This window comes from Aspergillus candidus (genome assembly GCF_002847045.1).
Source record: "Aspergillus candidus strain CBS 102.13 unplaced genomic scaffold BDW47scaffold_2, whole genome shotgun sequence".
Lineage (NCBI taxonomy): Eukaryota > Fungi > Ascomycota > Eurotiomycetes > Eurotiales > Aspergillaceae > Aspergillus > Aspergillus candidus.
Window position 1 is genome coordinate 665,158 of NW_020194007.1, and position 17,175 is coordinate 682,332.

A 17,175-nucleotide genomic window follows, 5' to 3' on the forward strand; every position below is an offset into this window, starting at 1 on the left:
CCACCATTCTCCTTCTTCAATGTTTTGTGTAGTACTCTCGAATCTGGTTTCTGGAACAACCCAGATTGAAAGCCTTTACATTCGAGGTGGCATATCTTGGTTCGGTGCTGGATTAGGTGCTCGAAGATTCTGTTCCGTACCTGCTCTAACCCTCTACACCGGGTCTGAGGGAGAAGAAGGCGAATAGGCGTCTCAATGGCAAACCCCCCCACCCCTTTTTTTGTTGCTTTGCTTGTGATCATGGTGGGGGGGGGAAAGAAAAAAACGCAATAGTATTCTATTAAAGAGGGTTCCATTTTCTGGACCCTTACCAATTGGAAGAAATTTCCCTCATCAACTGTGGATCTCTGGTCTATATAATTTCATATTTGAAGGGAAAACAGGACTGTCACCATTGCTCTTTGTAGTAATCCACTCCTCAATTGTGGTCCCCATGGACCCTTGTCTTGCTTATCATTCGTGAATATCTACCCATCATTATCAATTAGTCCTCCGAACTACATGGACTCGCCCCTAGGTAGCAACCCGTTTGGGTCTACAAGTCCTAGGGCACATTCCAGATCCTGCCTGGCTTAGGCTGCCGTTGTGGATCCATTATAGCTGCCATGGTGGAGTGGCCGTGTGGTTTTTTTTTCGGGTAGTGGGTACGACATGCAGGAATACTAGTCTATCAACTAGGGTCGAGGTTGACTACATCTTTCGAGGTCGGTCTACTTTTTGCCGCGCCTGCCACCTATCCACCCGTGGCACCCAGTAGCCACCGATCTCAGTGATGTGTCTAACCTCACCATCACGGGGGGTTGCGTTCTGGTTTGCAATGTCCGTGCCATGGGAAATGGAACCAAGATCAGCAACTGTTGGTCTGTCACGCCATAAACTATAGAATGGCCAATGCCATATGCTCCGTATACTACGAGTTACTAGGACCTCAGGCCCTACAAACTAGTAGATGTTATCAGGCACCTGATATCATCTGTGATATCAGCAGGGCCACCACATCCTGTGTGAATACTGACTATCCTGTTGCCTAGTGGTGGACAACCATCACAATTGCCAGAAACTGGCTGTGGCGACCACGGGGAGTGACTCCAGACCGGTATCGCCCACATAAGGGAAATATGGCCCTTGGAGGGTTCCGTTGGCAACCGAGATGATGGCAATCGTGCATTCCATAGATACCACCGGAGCATTCCGTACTTATGAAACCGACTAGGTTATTGTTCTCCGATCTCTGGCGATGGCAAATATCGGAGCATATTACCTTCTCGGGTAATCCCTCAGCCACCCGTTCCGTTGGTCGATAATGTTCACCGTTGGATACACCTAGGACTTTTGATATACCACCTCCTTGCTCTCATAACAAATACTTTCGACCCGCACAGTTCGTGCCCGGGTCACGACGATGCAGAGAAAACGGTTTCATCTTGGATCTTCAGACCCACTTTGGGACTGTCATTGCTGGCTTGTCGGTCGAATGAGATCTAGACCGTGAATTCGTAGCATTGGATGCCAAACACTACCGTACGTAGAGAGGTATACATACATGGTTTTTACAGGTTGTCGACACTATGTACACCAGTGCAGTCGAGAAACTACCGCTGAATCCTGAGGCATCAGAATGGCGGAACTTCAGTTCTTCCGTTTTTTCTCGCACGTGACAGATAAGATGAACCGATAAGCCGGAAGAGGACTAGCGCGGGGTTAGAATGACTCAGGTATCCAAAAAAACGTCCCGGATTTTCATCTCACATCGTCACCGGACGAGCAAGCTCATCGTCTTGTCCGCCGTGCTCCATTCCAACTGCTGAGCGTACGGCTTTGTTGGAGGTCTACATCCCCTCCAATCGGTTATTCCTCAAGTGTCCAGGATTTAGCTATCCTTGATCTGAAACTCATACCCGTCCCCTCCCCTCCTCCAACGGGTCGAGTCGTGCCTTCGTCATGGCATCATCCTCCAACTACGTGACCATCCCCGGATCGGTCGCCTTCTCTCATTCTCGTGGACACGCAATTGCCGCCAGTGTTGGGGCACAGGATGTGCGCGCCCAGTGGGTCCACTATGTGCATGCCGCCCAGCCCTTAGAAGCTGCTCAACAGGGCGTCTTGGAGCAGCTCCTGCACTATGGTGATATCACCGACATCCCCGCGTCGTTCAGCGACGCCGATGGTCCGCACGATGATTTCTATGTTTTCCCTCGCACCGGTACCATCTCCCCGTGGAGCTCCCAAGCGACCGCCATCTCCCATGTGTGCGGGCTCCGCAAAGATGTGAAACGCATCGAGCGGGGTATCAAGATCTCCATTCTCCGCACCGACGCCGAATCATACAAGCCCGGATACCAGGATGTCCTGCATGATCGCATGACGCAGATCATCAGCCAGGAGGAGCCGGATTTGCATTTGATGTTTTCCGAGCATAGCCCTCTCCCTCTCGAGACGATCCCCATCTCTGGCTCCGACAAGTCCCCGAAGGAGGTCCTGCAGGAAGCGAACAAACGGCTTGGTTTGGCCTTGGAGGAGTCGGAGATCGACTACCTGGCCGAGGCTTATGGTCCCAACGGTCCGCTCGCTCGCGACCCGACCGACGTCGAGCTGTTCATGTTTGCCCAGGTGAACTCGGAACACTGCCGTCACAAGCAGTTCAACGCTTCGTGGGTCATTGATGGCAAGCAAATGCCCAACAGCCTGTTTGCCATGATCCGCAACACCCACAAGAAACATCCCGAACACACCGTTAGCGCCTACAGTGACAACGCTGCGGTCCTGGAGGGCGCTCCGGCCGCCTTCTGGTCCCCCCACCCCTTCACCGGCGAGTGGAACCACGTCAAGGAGATCGTTCACTTCTTGGCCAAGGTCGAAACCCACAACCATCCGACCGCCGTTTCGCCGTATCCTGGTGCTGCTACCGGCTCGGGTGGTGAGATTCGTGATGAAGGAGCCGTGGGTCGGGGCTCCAGGCCCAAAGCCGGCCTGTCGGGCTACTGTGTCTCCGATCTTCTGATCCCGGGCTTGAGACAGCCCTGGGAGTTGGATGTCGGCCGCCCCAGTCACATTGCGAGCGCTCTGGACATCATGTTGGAGGCCCCCATCGGCAGTGCCGCCTATAACAACGAGTTTGGGCGCCCTTGCATTTCGGGATACTTCCGTACGTTGCTGACTGAGATCGATGTCGGTAAAGGCGAGAAGGAGCTCCGCGGATACCACAAGCCCATCATGATCGCAGGTGGTGTCGGGACGGTTCGTCCCCAGCATGCCATCAAGACGCCGGAGACGGTCAAGCCTGGTGCCTTCCTTGTTGTCCTGGGTGGTCCGGCCATGCTGATTGGGTTGGGCGGTGGTGCCGCATCCAGTATTACCTCCGGAGAGGGCTCCGCCGATCTGGACTTTGCCAGTGTGCAGAGAGGCAACGCTGAGGTCCAGCGCCGAGCTCAGGAAGTCATCAACGCATGTGTCGCCATGGGGGATAACAACCCGATCAAGTTTATCCACGACGTTGGCGCTGGTGGCCTTTCGAACGCCCTTCCCGAATTGATCCACGACTCGGGTCTCGGTGCCACTTTCGAGCTCCGGGAAATTGACAGCGCCGACCGTAGCATGAGCCCCATGCAAATATGGTGCTGCGAGGCGCAAGAGCGTTATGTCATGGCCGTCGGAGAGGACAGCATGAACAAGTTCACCGCCATTGCCCACCGTGAGCGCTGCGGCTTCTCGGTCGTTGGCCGCGGTGGCGGCACGTCCGAGGAAGACAAGAAGCTGATCCTTATGGATCGGGAATCCAGCGAGTACCCCAAGCCCATCGACCTGCCTTTGTCGGTTCTCTTCGGCAAGCCGCCCAAGATGACCAGGGTTGTGGACTCCCGCAAATTGAAGTTGCCCGCTGTCGACGCGAGTCTCACTACCTACCTGCCCTCTGTGGCCCCCAACCACCTGGAGCTCCTCGGCGAGGCCGCCAAGAGAGTCCTGTCGCTCCCCGCCGTGGGCTCCAAGTCCTTCCTCATCACCATTGGAGACCGGACGGTCGGTGGTCTCACCGCGCGTGACCAAATGGTTGGCCGCTGGCAGACTCCGGTGGCAGATGTCGCCGTCACGGCCACTGCACTGCTTCAGGGCGTGAAGACGGGCGAGGCTATGGCGATGGGTGAGAAGCCCACCCTTGCGCTGATCTCTCCAGGTGCTTCCGCGCGGATGGCTGTTGCGGAGTCGCTCATGAACCTCGCCGCCGCGGACCTGGTTGACCGCCTGGAGCATGTGAAACTGTCGGCGAACTGGATGTCCGCCAGCAGCCACCCCGGAGAGGGCGCTGCCATCTACGAGGCTGCGGAGGCTATCGGTATGGACCTGTGCCCCAAGTTGGGTATCAGTATCCCGGTTGGGAAGGACTCCATGTCGATGAAGATGAAGTGGACGGACGAAGCCAAGCAGGCCAAGGAGGTCACCGCGCCCATGTCGCTGGTCATCACTTCGTTTGCCCCCGTCGGCAACTACCGCAAGACCTGGACCCCGGCGCTCCGCCGCCCGGAGGAAGTGGGCGACACCGTTCTCATGTTCGTTGATCTCTCGTTCGGCCGAAAGACCCTTGGTGGCTCTGCACTCGCGCAGGTCTTCAACCAGGTGGGCGACGAGTGCCCCGACGTCCGCGATGTTGACATCTTCCGTGATTACTTCGACGCCACTCAGCAGCTGCAAGACGCGGGCATCGTTCTGGCCTACCACGACCGATCGGACGGTGGTCTCTTCACCACCCTCGCCGAGATGATGTTTGCCGGTCGCTGCGGCGTCGAGGTCATGCTCGACAACATCTGTGGCAGCACTGACACCAAGAGCCTTGTCGAGACGCTCTTTAACGAGGAACTGGGCGCCGTGTTCCAGGTCCGTAAGGAGCACGAGATCCAGTTCCGCTCTTGCTTCGCTACCTGCGGTCCCCCCGCCGGCCTCATCCACAAGATCGGTCGCGTCTCGGAGAAACACAAGCAGAATCTCGCCATCTACCAGGGCCACACCCTGGTGTACCGCAACGGCCGCGCCAACCTGCAACAGACCTGGGCCACCACGTCGCACCAAATGCAAAAGATGCGCGACAACGCCGCCTGCGCCGACCAGGAGTTCGCCAGCATCCTCGACGACGCCGACCCCGGTCTGTCCTGGAACCCGACGTTCGACCCCAAGGACCGGGCCCTTCCCATCATGACCAGCCTGAGCCAGTACTCGCCCTTCAGCAACAAGCCCCGCGTAGCCATCCTGCGCGAGCAAGGCGTGAACAGCCAAGCCGAGATGGCCTTCGCCTTCAACACAGCCGGCTTCTCCGCCGTCGACGTCCACATGACAGACATCATCGCCGGCCGCGTCTCCCTCTCCAGCTTCGTCGGCCTGGCCGCCTGCGGCGGTTTCTCCTACGGCGACGTCCTCGGCGCCGGCCAAGGCTGGGCCAAGTCCGTCCTGCTGCACGAGAACACGCGCACCGAATTCAAGACCTTCTTCGAGCGCGCAGACACCTTCGCCCTCGGCGTCTGCAACGGCTGCCAGTTCCTCTCGCGCCTGAAGGCCCTCATCCCCGGCGCGCAGCACTGGCCCAGCTTCGAGCGCAACGCGAGCGAGCAATACGAAGGCCGAGTCGCTCTTGTCCGCATCACCGATCCGGACCCGTCGCGTCCCAGCGTCTTCCTGCACGGCATGCACGGGTCTTCTCTCCCGATCGCCGTCGCCCACGGCGAAGGCCGCGCCTCGTTCGCGCCTAGCTCCGACGTGACGCCCCAGTCGTTCGTCCGCCAGGGCCTCGCCCCCGTTCAGTACGTCGACAACGCCTCCCTCAAGCCCACCGTCAAGTACCCCTTCAACCCCAACGGTAGCCCCGAGGGTATCGCCGGTATCCGCAACGAGGACGGCCGCGTCCTGGCCATCATGCCCCACCCTGAGCGTACCGTCATGAACGGCATCGCCAGCTGGCTGCCTGCCAAGGCTGAAGAGTGGGGAGATATCGGACCTTGGGGCCGTGTGTTCTTCAGCGCGAGAAGATGGGTTGGTTAGGAAGTTTTTCCCACAAAAGAAACAAGAAACACAAAAAAAAAAAAAAAAAATTAGGTCTTCAAAAGCTCAAAAAAAAAAATCAATGGCTGTCCTCACTACCTATGTTAGAATGGCACCTCGCAGAATATCTTCATATCTTCATATGTTTATTTATTTATTTTATTTTATTTGTTCATCAAATTTAATAGTATCTGTTGTCTCTTTATGTATATGCTTTTTTCCTTGGGGGAAACAGAGGGTGGAAGACGTGTGATACATGGTTTTTGTTTCTTTACTTTTCTTTACTCTTTTTACTCTTATTTCTAGCTTTTTTTTCGCTCACGACTCAGGATGATATGGTTGGCATGATGATTGATTGATTGATTGATTGATATCTTTACTTTACATAGCTTAGGCTACAAAATGGAATAGTGCATGTTTATCTCTTTCTCTCTTTGTCTCTTTCTCTACTGATGCGTGTTCAAATTTTCCTTAGAGAGATACAGGAACATAAGTGTCTCGGTGTAGGTATTAAACAAGGATAACTTTTAAGGGTCTACATACAAGATATACTTGACGCAAGTCAATCAAACCCAATATGGTATTGTACTAATAATACATTGGAAAAACAGCCTGCACTATCAATTCATTCATTAATCTTCGTTAATCAATTATCAATATCATTATCACCATACATATCACAGACCAAATCCAGAAAGATAGGTAGGTATCTTATACCACCGCAGACCGCGCCTCCCGCCTCCAATCCAACTTTTCAGCCAACATCTCCCAAGAAAGCTGGCCGTCGACGCGGCCGATGCCCTTCAGTCCGGCAGCGAGGAAGCCGACGAGACGGTGGAATTGGTCCTTTGTGTCTCTGAGACGCTGGTCGTAGAGTGTGTCGTGGAGGGCGGTTCGGCGGTTGTTTGCGATTTCGGCGTCGTCGTCGGATTCGTCCTCGTCGGATTCGGATTCGAATTCGTCTGAAGTGTCGTCATCTTCGGTGCTGTGTGGCTTTGTTTGGCGGGCTGGTTTGCTGGATGAGCTGTGGCGGGTGGATTGGAGGTTTGCGAAGCTGATGGAGAGGTCGAGGAGGGAGGTTGTAGCCTGGAGTAGTGGGGCGAGGTTCGTGGAGAGGAGAAGCTGGGCTTCGAGGGAGGAGAGGTAGGCGTTGTGGGCGTCGATCATGGCGGTGACGTCTTCGGCGGCGGAGAGGGATTTCTGGAGGGCAAGAGTGGAGGTGGAGATGACGAAGTCGGTGAAGTGGCTGTAGAGGGTGTTGAGGAACCAGAGCATGTTGTGGTGGAGTGCGTAGCTCAGGGAGTGGGCGTTGTCCTGGACGGTCCTGTCGGCTGCGTGCTGGGAGTATTGTTGGACGATGGTGTGTTTTGCACGACGGATCTGCATTAGGAAGATGGCGATCCGCTGGTAGCGCAGGATGGCTGGTTTTGTGATGATGTTTGCGATGGGCCAGGGGAGGACGTAGTCGAAAGCTATCATGTCGAGCATACTGACGGATCGGCTGCTGCTGGCTTGGTTTCCGCGGGGAGAGTGGACTTCGTTGGTGCGGACGATGAGTCGTGAAGGTTCGATGAATGGCAATGCGCTGAGGGCGCTCTGAGCCACATCTGTGAGGAGATATCGGTCCCTCCAGGCGCCTTTGCCGCGGTCGATCAGGTCGAAGATTTTGTTATCGATCGGACTGAATACGCTCATGTCGCGGCCGAAGTAGATACATTCCAGCGCCCGAAGAGACACCCACAATCCGCATCGTTGGTCGAGCTCCTGGCGCAGTAACGCCGACGTCAGGGAGTGGTTCTGGTCAACTATCTTCCCAAATGCAGACTCAAACAGCATGTAGAATGGGAGGTAGCGAGCTGATTGACTATCAGAAAAGACGTCTTCGAGAGCGAGCGATGTCTTTCTCGGGGTTCCCTGGTCGCCGTCGTATACGTTGAGGTGACGCAGGAAGACCACGCTTTTCCCTGTGATGAATATCTTGTGAACGAGCGGGTGGATGAATTTCGGTGCATTTACTAGTCCTGATGCATCGTCCAGCGTGTACCAGTCTTGCCACAGCGTGCGTAGGTCGCGATCGGAATGACTTCTGTGTATAAAAAACGACTTGTCCGCTGAGTCTTCTAAGAGGCCCGCCTCCATCCATAAACGGACGGGGCGTGCATAAGTTTCAAAGCATGCAAAGAAAAGCTCTGCTAGAGACAAGAATTCGACATCATCACCAGCGGCCTGCAGCCCACAGACCTTGTCATACAGTAGATCGAGACATTTTATGGGCTCGTTAGATCCGCTTCGGCATTGAGAAACAACCTCTGCCAGCAGGAGAAGAAGCTTGGATTCCTGACGGACGTCTTGGCACAGTTGCAACAAACTAACGGTGACTTCGAGGTTTCGCGACAAGTACCGTGATTCGATGCGCGAGAGGTAAGCATCGAACTCACGCAAAATAGTGTCAATACGCCGATGAAACGTCTGCATGTACGCGATGCTCTGCGGCGTTTGAGAAAACCGCCTGAGGATGTCGATCTTGGCACCAATCGAGCACAGCTCCCGCAACAACGCCACCAGGACACCGTTGGACAGATGAGCCAATGTGTACCTGCGATCCACCTCAATGCTATCGTCCAAGCGCCAAAACAGGGACGTAGGTAGCCCTTGCAGCATTGAAATGGTCTCTCGTACCATTTGAAGCTCTGTGATCACACGCGACGAGATTCCATCCTGCTGGAGACCGTCGGTGTGCTTCTCTTCTCTCCAAAATTGCGCACTCTTGATAGAAGCAACAAGATCTTCGTCCTCCCCGGACGAGAAAACATCCTCAGAGATCACATAGTCCTCGTCAGGAGCCACCGAACTTTGGGGTCGAGTGCGCGGTTCGTCGCTGTCGCTAGATAAGGACGTTAGATCATCCTCGGACGAGCCCGCGCCGTAATCTACGCTTTCCCATATATCGTCGTCGCAGTATGCAGTGCCGGCGGGATCTATATCAGACCAGGAGAGACCCTTAGCTTCCGGTTTCGGCGCGACTTTCTCCAGGCGATCGACACTCGAGTACTGCGCAGGACGATCCGCAAGCTGCAAGAGTAAAGAGAGGATTTCCGGAAACCACGAGCTGCGGTGCTCCTCCAGCTCTACCAGGCGCAATCGTAGAGCATCCGCCAAGTCATCCTTGTCGAGAACCTGAAACTTTTCCTGCAGACCCTCGAGTTGTTTTGCGACAGCGAATTGGTCGGTGCGGGGATAGGCGTTGGACCTAAGGGTAGCCTCTGCCCGACGTTTGAGGGACTTGAAACGAGGGTCATTCTTCCACCTATTAGCCAGGATCGTTTCAAGAAATAGGTCGATACCAATTGTCTGAGAGGGAAAGTCAAAATACATACAATTCGATCAGGTTTCGCGACAGTGGTGATTAGCTCCTCCGTTAGCGTGCCCACACTGGCAACTACGGCCATTCTGGGGGCAACTGTAAGAAGTCTGAGCCAACGAAAACGAAGAAGAGGCGATCCGTGTAACGAGGCCCCATATCAAGGACTTCTTCCCTTTTCCTCTTCTTTTTTTTCCCCTTTTTCTGTTTCTTTTCCGACGGGATGACGCGGCCGTGACGGAGCAAGGAGGAGAGACAAGACAAGCGTGGGAATCATAAGGGAGAGATCCGTCACTAGTCCGGATTTGGGCGGTCTGGACTGCCTGATAACAATCGGCCTCATTGATTATTATTATTATTGCCTTCTGTCTCTTTCCCTTCTTCCCCACTCACAACCTCCCCTTTATTTCGCCGTTCTCTTTGCTCTGGCAAGCCATCATGGCCGTCGCTAGACCCATTCGCATGCTGGGTGCAGCATGCATCGTTCTCGTTCTGTTTATGATCTTCCAACTCAACAAGGAACCGGAGTTGTCCAAGGGGGACAATGTCGGAGGCTTGAAGTCCGATCCACTGTTAGCCCGTGAGTATCGACTGGATTCCTACTGCTTGCGATGACTTCACTGCTGTCGAGGTCTTTCGTTGGAGTCTTTTACTGATACACTTTTTATTTAGGGACCGGAGAACCTGAAGGTGAACTGTGGCGAGCCGAAGACCACGACTATGCCCCCGACAGCCCCAACTCCGCGCGCACCAACGCAGCGCTGATCATGCTCGTCCGAAACGAGGAGATTGATGAGCTGATCCCGACGATGGAAGATCTCGAGCGGACGTGGAATTCCAAGTTCAACTACCCCTGGATCTTTTTCAACGACAAGCCGTTTACGGAGGACTTCAAGAAGCGCACGCAGGCTGTCACCAAGGCCAAGTGCCAATACGGTACGTCGTCATTCGAATCATGATATGGGTTTTTGGATTCGATCTGACACAATGCAGAGGAGGTTCCCAAGGAGCACTGGGACGTCCCCAGTTGGATCAACATGGATCTCTTTCACGAATCAGCCGAGATGCTGAAGGAGAAGAACATCCAGTACAGCGGCAAGGTTTCGTATCACCAGATGTGCCGGTGGAACAGCGGCATGTTCTACAAGCACCCCGCTCTCGAGAAATACCGTTACTACTGGCGCGTTGAGCCCAACGTCAAGTTCTTCTGCGACGTCGATTACGATGTGTTCCGCTTCGTGGAGGATCGCAACATCACCTACGGATTCACCATCAACCTGTTCGACGCTCCCCAGAGTATGCCGTCGCTGTGGCCCGAAACCAAGAAATTCATCGCCGCGAACCCCTCCTACGTCTCCGATAACAACATGATGGCGTGGTTGACGGACGACCAGCTCCGTCCCGACCACACCAAAGATGCCAATGGGTATTCCACCTGCCACTTCTGGTCCAACTTCGAAATCGGAGACATGGACTTCTTCCGCGGCGATCAGTACACCGCCTACTTCGATCATCTCGACCGTTCCGGTGGCTTCTTCTACGAGCGGTGGGGCGACGCTCCCGTGCATTCGATCGGTATAGGGCTGTTTGCCGATGCGGCCAAGGTCCACTGGTAGGTAGATCGTTCCTCGAGATGTAGTTCCCTTGCTCACTGGTTTTTGCACAGGTTCCGGGACATTGGTTATAACCACATTCCCTACTACAACTGCCCCAACTCGCCCAAGTGCTCTGGCTGCACCGCGGGCCAGTTCTACGCCGGCGAGCCCTTCCTGGCCAAGGAGGACTGCCGTCCTAGCTACTTCAAGCATGTCGGGACGCACTAGACCTGTTGATCAAGAAGTCGCCAAATTTCACTTCCTTGCAAAAGCATCGTTATCCTCGTCCCTATCATTGCATACCGAAAGCCTAGTGATAAATCACCCTCAAAAAGCGACAGGAAATGCCTTGCCTTCTTCTTTTCCTTTCCATTTTTTCCATTCTGGTTTACGGCAAAATTCTACCTATCTGTTCATACAATATCCAACCTTGTTCGGCGGCGTTATGGGATGTGGCTTTCTTCTTTTCCCTTCACCCCATCCATTCTATTCTCTTTCTTTGTTTTATTATCTTCAGCTAGGTATGTGTCGGCCGTTTGATGCTCCTTGAAGGAATCCCAGCCGGCCGTTTCTTACTGTATCTATATTTTATATTTTTTGGGTTCTGTTCTTTTGTCTTTGATATGTCTAATTTACTCTTCGGTTTTGTTATTGGGGTACTACAACTACTGAACAGAAACAATTGTAATAAAGAATAGGTAGGCAAAGCAACAAAGCTAACAACACACCTGCATTCTAACAAATCGATATAATAATGATAAAAAAAAATAATAAAAAAAATAGAGAGTATGTATACAGCTATTCTTCTTTCCTATCTCTTTTTTTTTTCTCAAAATCGACGGGAAAAACAGACAACGGACCGATACAAAAAACACAACCACCTAGGGATCAAGTAACAGAGCGTTGTACATGCTTGTTATTCTTGTTCCCCCTCCAAAAAAAATCACAGGCTACTATGATGGCAGTGGAATGAGCGCATTTACTGCTCATCGGGGTAGAGCTCCTCGCGGAGAGCAACGCCCAGCTCCTGGCGGAGACCTTCCAGGCTCTCGAGGTATTGCTTGTACTGTTCGGGGGTCTCGACCTTGGCTTTGATACCTATTATTTGGTGGTCAACGGTTAGTGAAACAGCTTCGATCAAGCAGAGATCAAAGAGACTGGGGAATGCGCACCCTCGAAGACGCGGACGGCGGTAGGGTAGTCGTTGACCCGGCGGGCGGCCTTGAGGGCAGCGGTGAGGACCTCCACGGAGGGGACGAGATCGTAAGCGAAGCAGTTGTTCAGGTTACGCTGTTAGAAGAGGAGACGTATTAGCGGGATGACATATTCCGAGGTGGGGATATATATATATATCAAATTGTCTCGTCGCGTTTGCCGATTGCGGTGCTAGGCACGATCGGAGAACCAATTGTGCGCAACTTACCTGGAGCTCGAAGACATCCTGGACGGTGTCGAATTCCTTCTCGAACCTAGTGACCATTGGGATCAGCGGATTAATCCCCCGGGCGAATTTATCGGGGAGAAAGGATACGGCAATCTAATCCGATCCCGACCCCTAGGTCATATAGCCTCGGAAGAGGAGGGTGTTCGGCGATGATCGATCGAACCCAATGGCAAGCGAAAATGGGGGAGACCTACCGGGAAGAGAACTCCTCGAAGGTCTCGTCCTCGTGGTGGCCGGAGCGGAGCTTGCTGGAGGTGCTGAAGCAGGGCCGGCTGATGGGCAGAGCGATGGGAGCCTGCAACCGGGACCGGGGCACTTGGGGAGCTTTGAAAAAGCCGGCAGGGCGGACGGCGCGGGAAGCGACACGGAAGATGGAAAGAGACGACATGGTTGTCGAGAATTGAGAGTGTGGAGGGGGAGGGAGGGAGAGAGGGGGGGGGAGAAAAGAGGGACTCAGGACTTGGAGATGTGGATGAGGTTTGAAGTCAGAGAAGGGCAAGTTGACCAAGCCGGGCTTTGGCACTAAGACAGAGTAGGATTTTGCGGGTGGTGTGAGGTCGGTGGTTTGATGCCTCAGGCGGGTACCCGGTCAGCCCGTCATCGAGATTCGATGCCTCAGTGCCTGTTTTCGCTGGCCGCTCCCGTGCTTGCCCGAGGCCGCTAGTTATGTATGCCTGAGGCATGAGTGGTGATTGCTATCTGCCGCTGCTGATTGGTCCATGCGGTGTCAGACTGACCCGGCTGCTGATTGGCTGGGGAGTCTCTCGGGCCGTCTATCATGCCGGTCATGGAATTATGCCTCAGGCCGCTGCATCCTGAATCCTCATGGGGGGGATCTACACCAGTACGGAGTACAGAGTACATACTCATCACCAGGTACGGAGTATCAGGACCCCTCGATCCTCGGTATTCGGGATAATACCCTTGTTTTGCAGCTGTGACACAGGAACCCTGCACCTGATTTGAGACGTGGTGTGAGTGAACTTAATAACTTCCATGATTTCCCAGTACAGCCAATAATCGCCATCGGTATGATTGGAGTTCTTAGGATGTGGTGGCGTTGGGAATATCCAGTCAATGTTAAGTTTAGCTTGTCTGCTTGGGACAGTGTTCGAATTTACGTCTGTATCTTGTACGATGAACGTTGTACTCAATTGGTGGTTTATCGTCCTACGTGTGGCCCGTAGAGACCTTCGATATATATTTGTAACCACCCAAAATGCTTAAACAGCGGGAGTATGAAACACCAAACTGAAAGCCGTGTTTGGGCTCCATCGTCCGAGGATCGAGGTTTTAAAGTACCACCTTGGAAACACCGGAGTGTGTCATCAGGTACGTCATTCAAGTCACCTATTGCGAAGATACTGGATTCTCTCTCTGTACTCTATCCATATCGGTAGTCTAGATGGATCTGGAGTCAGTCGCCATTGTCTTCCCCGCTTCTTCGATCCGGGGTAGTCCGTGCATGTGAAGATAATCCAGTCGAAAGGAACTCATCCTGGCAGATCTTCGAGGTTGGTGTTGATGTCCCGAGCATCAATCCACCCATGTCCTTGATTGTACCTGCAGGTCGAGGAGGGATGCATGTGACGAGGGATATACTTCTGTTTCATGGGTAAAAGTGTAGGGTCGACCCCTCACGTCGGAAGTAGGAATTGAACAACTTGCATATAAAGTCTCTGAGACTGGAGATGATGGATCAAAAGATCCTGACCAGAGTTGACATCTACAGTTTGTACAGGTAGTATCTTGAGGTACCTTCCCACTCCCAGGCTACCCAGGCTACTTAGTGTTGCGGATCGACTGCTTACTAAGGGATTTTCAGATTTTCCCCCTTTTTCTGCAGGCCGAGGCGTTACTTTTCTCTCCTGAACTTGACGGAACGGAACCGGTGGAACGCTGAACTCCATTTTAAACTGTTTTCTTCTCTTCTTTCTCCCTTCTGTCCTTTTCTCACGTCTCTCACTCTCTCCACTGTTCGCAGTTTCCTTTCCCTTTTCTCTCCCTTTCCTTTCTCCTTCTCTTTCTTTTCCTTTCATTCTCTTTCGCCCTTTCTACTTTTTTCTTTGGGGTCTCTTCTCTTTGGAATTGGCTTCTTCTCCACGTCACTCCTTCTCTTGCGACCCGCGATCCAAAAAAAAGTCCCCCCCCTCACCGGTCAACCGCACCAACATCGCTCGTTCGTTGAGCGTTGTATATTGGATCTGAGTGATTTTGGGTTGGCGATTCGTCATGGATTTGGAATTCCTCAAGAATGTGCCGCGGCCGACAATTGATCGGCCGTTTGGCATTCACCTATGGCCTATCTTCGACAAGGCGTTCGAGATGGTCGTCGGTTATCCCGCCAGCGAGTTCGATTTCAAGGCCGGTGTGACTCCCATGTCAACCATCAAGGAGACGGTGATCGGGCTGGTGGCCTACTATGTCATCATCTTCGGTGGTCGCGCGCTCATGAAGAACCGCGAGCCCTTCAAGCTGAACCTGCTGTTCATGATCCACAACTTCTACCTGACCGCCATCAGCGCAACGCTTCTGGCTCTGTTCATCGAGCAGTTGGTCCCCACCATCTGGAACCATGGCATTTTCTTCGCCATCTGTGACCACAACGGTGGTTGGACTCAGCCCCTGATCGTTCTCTACTATGTAAGTCCGCCGCTCTGAAACCGACGGGCAAACCGACCGGGAAACGAGACTAACGCAGAACAGCTGAACTACCTGACCAAATACCTCGAATTGCTCGATACCGTCTTCCTGTTCCTCAAGAAGAAGCCCTTGACCTTCCTCCACACCTACCACCACGGTGCCACCGCTCTTCTGTGCTATACCCAGCTGATCGGCTTGACCGCGGTGCAGTGGGTGGTGATCGACATCAACCTGCTGGTTCACGTCGTCATGTACTGGTACTACTTCCAGAGTGCCCGCGGCATCCGTATCACCTGGAAGGAATGGATCACCCGTCTCCAGATCATCCAGTTCGTCATCGATCTTGGTAGGTAAACCCCTGGCGCGCCACCACCACCGTCACATGCTGATTCGTGCAGGCTTCGTGTACTTTGCGTCCTACACCTACTTCACCTCGTCCTACTTCCCCGAGCTGCCCAACATGGGTGTTTGCGCCGGAGAGGAGTTCGCCGCCTTCGCCGGCATGGGCATCCTTAGCTCCTACCTGTTCCTGTTCATCTCGTTCTACATCGCCACCTACAACAAGACCAAGTCCAAGGCTGGCCGTCCCCGTCGCAACACTGGCCGCCAGGCTGTCATCGACATGGCCAAGTTCGAGGTCGCCACGGCTCCGGGCGCGCAGGCTGCTTCCGCCAACGGCACTGTCCCGTCCAACGGATCCGCCGTGTCGACCGGACGGTCCAACGGGCCCGTCACTCGCTCGCGCAAGGCTTAAATGCTGTGCGCGTGGCCTACCCACGGATGGATCTCGCGAGAGGGCCATCCGACCGATCTGCAACAGCAGTTCAACCACCTTCCCTATTCCACACATTCCGTTCGACCACCGGCGTTTGGCTTTGTCCCGGGTGTGATGAACCATTAGACAATTTTTTTGCATCTGGCCATTTTGGGTTCAAGTATTATATTATCATTTAATGAATGACCATTATGATACTGGTCGCGTTTGTGGCCAGCCGATGCATGCCGTCCGCATACGAGGGCTCTACGGGAGATTTGCTTCTGAGGCGTCCTCGCCTCCAATGTATTCTAGATTTGGTTTTCCCCGAGTATGCGGTGGCGGCTGCGGGCTTTTCCTTCTTGTTTCCTTTTTCTATTCATTTTTTTTTTTTTTTTTTCTTTATTCTTATACTTTATTGATCTTTATGGCGGAGTTTATCGCTATGGCAGGTAAATGTTAAATAATTACGGGGGGTGTATCGGTATCACCTGTTGATGTATATAGAAGTGATTACATGGATTTTGCAGTTGTTTTGGTTGCTTGATAGATGTAGTAGAACATAGTGTATTGTATGGCTTACTACCTCCTATATACCTCGTCTATTTTATCTTGCAGAAGTGCACTCGACCAGGTACAGGTAGGTATATCCTGGGGATTCGCATCACTTACAAGCCAACTCCCTCTGCATTATCCTGACAATGAGTCTACATGTTTCTAATAGTCATGATAACCAACCTAGTAGAGTGATCAAAGCGGAAAGAGAAGGAAGAGAGAATTAGGTCCATATGTTCATGATCAATTATGGATCTCCTAGGACTCACTCACTGTCTCCGACTATGGTAAAAGAGATAGCACGCAGCAAGAGAGTACATTTTAGCTTGGTGGTTTAGTTTTAATGTTAGACACTGTCTATATATGTCATTCTTCAATCTAGAGGAACCATGAACAAACGGAAAAAAAAACAAAGAAGGAAAAAGAAAGAGAACCCTGAAAGAGACCAGCCATTCCATTCAAATCCATCCAAACCACCACCCCGCACCACATTCATCCTTCCCTCGCTCTAGCTGAACTATTCACGTTTCATACTGTACTTTCTAAATTCCTGCGGAGCTGTGGAGGAAATAGAACTCATCATAGCAAAAGAAAAGAAAAGAAAAAAAAAAAAAAAAAAAGAAGTGGACCGCAAAGCCCAGACAACCATGTGGCACCTACAGTATTCCCACAACCCATCCACCCACCCACCACGATGGAAGCTAACACTGACGATGATACATTGCACACAGACCCAGGTACCTAACTAATTAATGACTACTGGTAAAAAAGAGAAACAGAGTAGCTCAATTAGGCCGAT

At 52.9% G+C, this 17,175-nt stretch overlaps 6 protein-coding genes across 6 annotated transcripts; 4 read left to right on the forward strand and 2 right to left on the reverse strand.

Annotated features, from left to right (window-relative positions):
* Positions 1–1,751: 1,751 nt before the first annotated feature.
* Positions 1,752–6,074, forward strand: BDW47DRAFT_98191 (phosphoribosylformylglycinamidine synthase). Its single transcript, XM_024820587.1, has one exon. It carries the CDS (start codon positions 1,942–1,944, stop codon positions 6,022–6,024), a length of 4,083 nt encoding a protein of 1,360 aa, XP_024676289.1. The 5' UTR covers positions 1,752–1,941; the 3' UTR covers positions 6,025–6,074.
* BDW47DRAFT_98192 (uncharacterized protein) lies at positions 6,039–6,445 on the forward strand. Its single transcript, XM_024820588.1, has one exon. It carries the CDS (start codon positions 6,107–6,109, stop codon positions 6,275–6,277), a length of 171 nt encoding a protein of 56 aa, XP_024676290.1. The 5' UTR covers positions 6,039–6,106; the 3' UTR covers positions 6,278–6,445.
* Positions 6,446–6,646: 201 nt separating this feature from the next.
* On the reverse strand, positions 6,647–9,605 carry BDW47DRAFT_98194 (putative gamma-tubulin complex component GCP5). The gene is made up of 2 exons (XM_024820589.1): positions 9,402–9,605; positions 6,647–9,324 (listed from the first exon to the last, which is right to left on the reverse strand). Exons 1-2 carry the CDS (start codon positions 9,471–9,473, stop codon positions 6,736–6,738), a joined length of 2,661 nt encoding a protein of 886 aa, XP_024676291.1. The 5' UTR covers positions 9,474–9,605; the 3' UTR covers positions 6,647–6,735.
* Positions 9,606–9,768: 163 nt separating this feature from the next.
* On the forward strand, positions 9,769–11,634 carry BDW47DRAFT_98195 (glycosyltransferase family 15 protein). The gene is made up of 4 exons (XM_024820590.1): positions 9,769–9,965; positions 10,058–10,321; positions 10,379–10,997; positions 11,052–11,634. Exons 1-4 carry the CDS (start codon positions 9,824–9,826, stop codon positions 11,206–11,208), a joined length of 1,182 nt encoding a protein of 393 aa, XP_024676292.1. The 5' UTR covers positions 9,769–9,823; the 3' UTR covers positions 11,209–11,634.
* Positions 11,635–11,959: 325 nt separating this feature from the next.
* Positions 11,960–12,812, reverse strand: BDW47DRAFT_122050 (cytochrome c oxidase subunit VI; the record flags this gene model as incomplete). The annotated part of the gene is made up of 4 exons (XM_024815761.1): positions 11,960–12,078; positions 12,153–12,270; positions 12,404–12,449; positions 12,619–12,812. 4 exons carry the CDS (start codon positions 12,810–12,812, stop codon positions 11,960–11,962), a joined length of 477 nt encoding a protein of 158 aa, XP_024676293.1.
* A 1,359-nt stretch (positions 12,813–14,171) lies between these two features.
* BDW47DRAFT_98202 (elongation of very long chain fatty acids protein) lies at positions 14,172–16,215 on the forward strand. The gene is made up of 3 exons (XM_024820591.1): positions 14,172–15,067; positions 15,131–15,413; positions 15,466–16,215. The coding sequence occupies exons 1-3, from the start codon at positions 14,657–14,659 to the stop codon at positions 15,819–15,821; spliced, it is 1,050 nt and encodes a 349-aa protein (XP_024676294.1). The 5' UTR covers positions 14,172–14,656; the 3' UTR covers positions 15,822–16,215.
* Positions 16,216–17,175: the final 960 nt, after the last annotated feature.

Coding starts and splice junctions, on each gene's coding strand:
- BDW47DRAFT_98191 (XM_024820587.1), top strand. CDS start 1,942: ATGGCATCATCCTCCAACTACGTGACCATCCCCGGATCGGTCGCCTTC.
- BDW47DRAFT_98192 (XM_024820588.1), top strand. CDS start 6,107: ATGGCTGTCCTCACTACCTATGTTAGAATGGCACCTCGCAGAATATCT.
- BDW47DRAFT_98194 (XM_024820589.1), bottom strand. CDS start 9,473: ATGGCCGTAGTTGCCAGTGTGGGCACGCTAACGGAGGAGCTAATCACC. Junction 9,325..9,401: donor TCGCGAAACCTGATCGAATT/GTATGTATTTTG, acceptor AATAGGTGGAAG/AATGACCCTCGTTTCAAGTC.
- BDW47DRAFT_98195 (XM_024820590.1), top strand. CDS start 9,824: ATGGCCGTCGCTAGACCCATTCGCATGCTGGGTGCAGCATGCATCGTT. Junction 10,322..10,378: donor CAAGGCCAAGTGCCAATACG/GTACGTCGTCAT, acceptor GACACAATGCAG/AGGAGGTTCCCAAGGAGCAC. Junction 10,998..11,051: donor GATGCGGCCAAGGTCCACTG/GTAGGTAGATCG, acceptor GTTTTTGCACAG/GTTCCGGGACATTGGTTATA.
- BDW47DRAFT_98202 (XM_024820591.1), top strand. CDS start 14,657: ATGGATTTGGAATTCCTCAAGAATGTGCCGCGGCCGACAATTGATCGG. Junction 15,068..15,130: donor CCCTGATCGTTCTCTACTAT/GTAAGTCCGCCG, acceptor AACGCAGAACAG/CTGAACTACCTGACCAAATA. Junction 15,414..15,465: donor CCAGTTCGTCATCGATCTTG/GTAGGTAAACCC, acceptor TGATTCGTGCAG/GCTTCGTGTACTTTGCGTCC.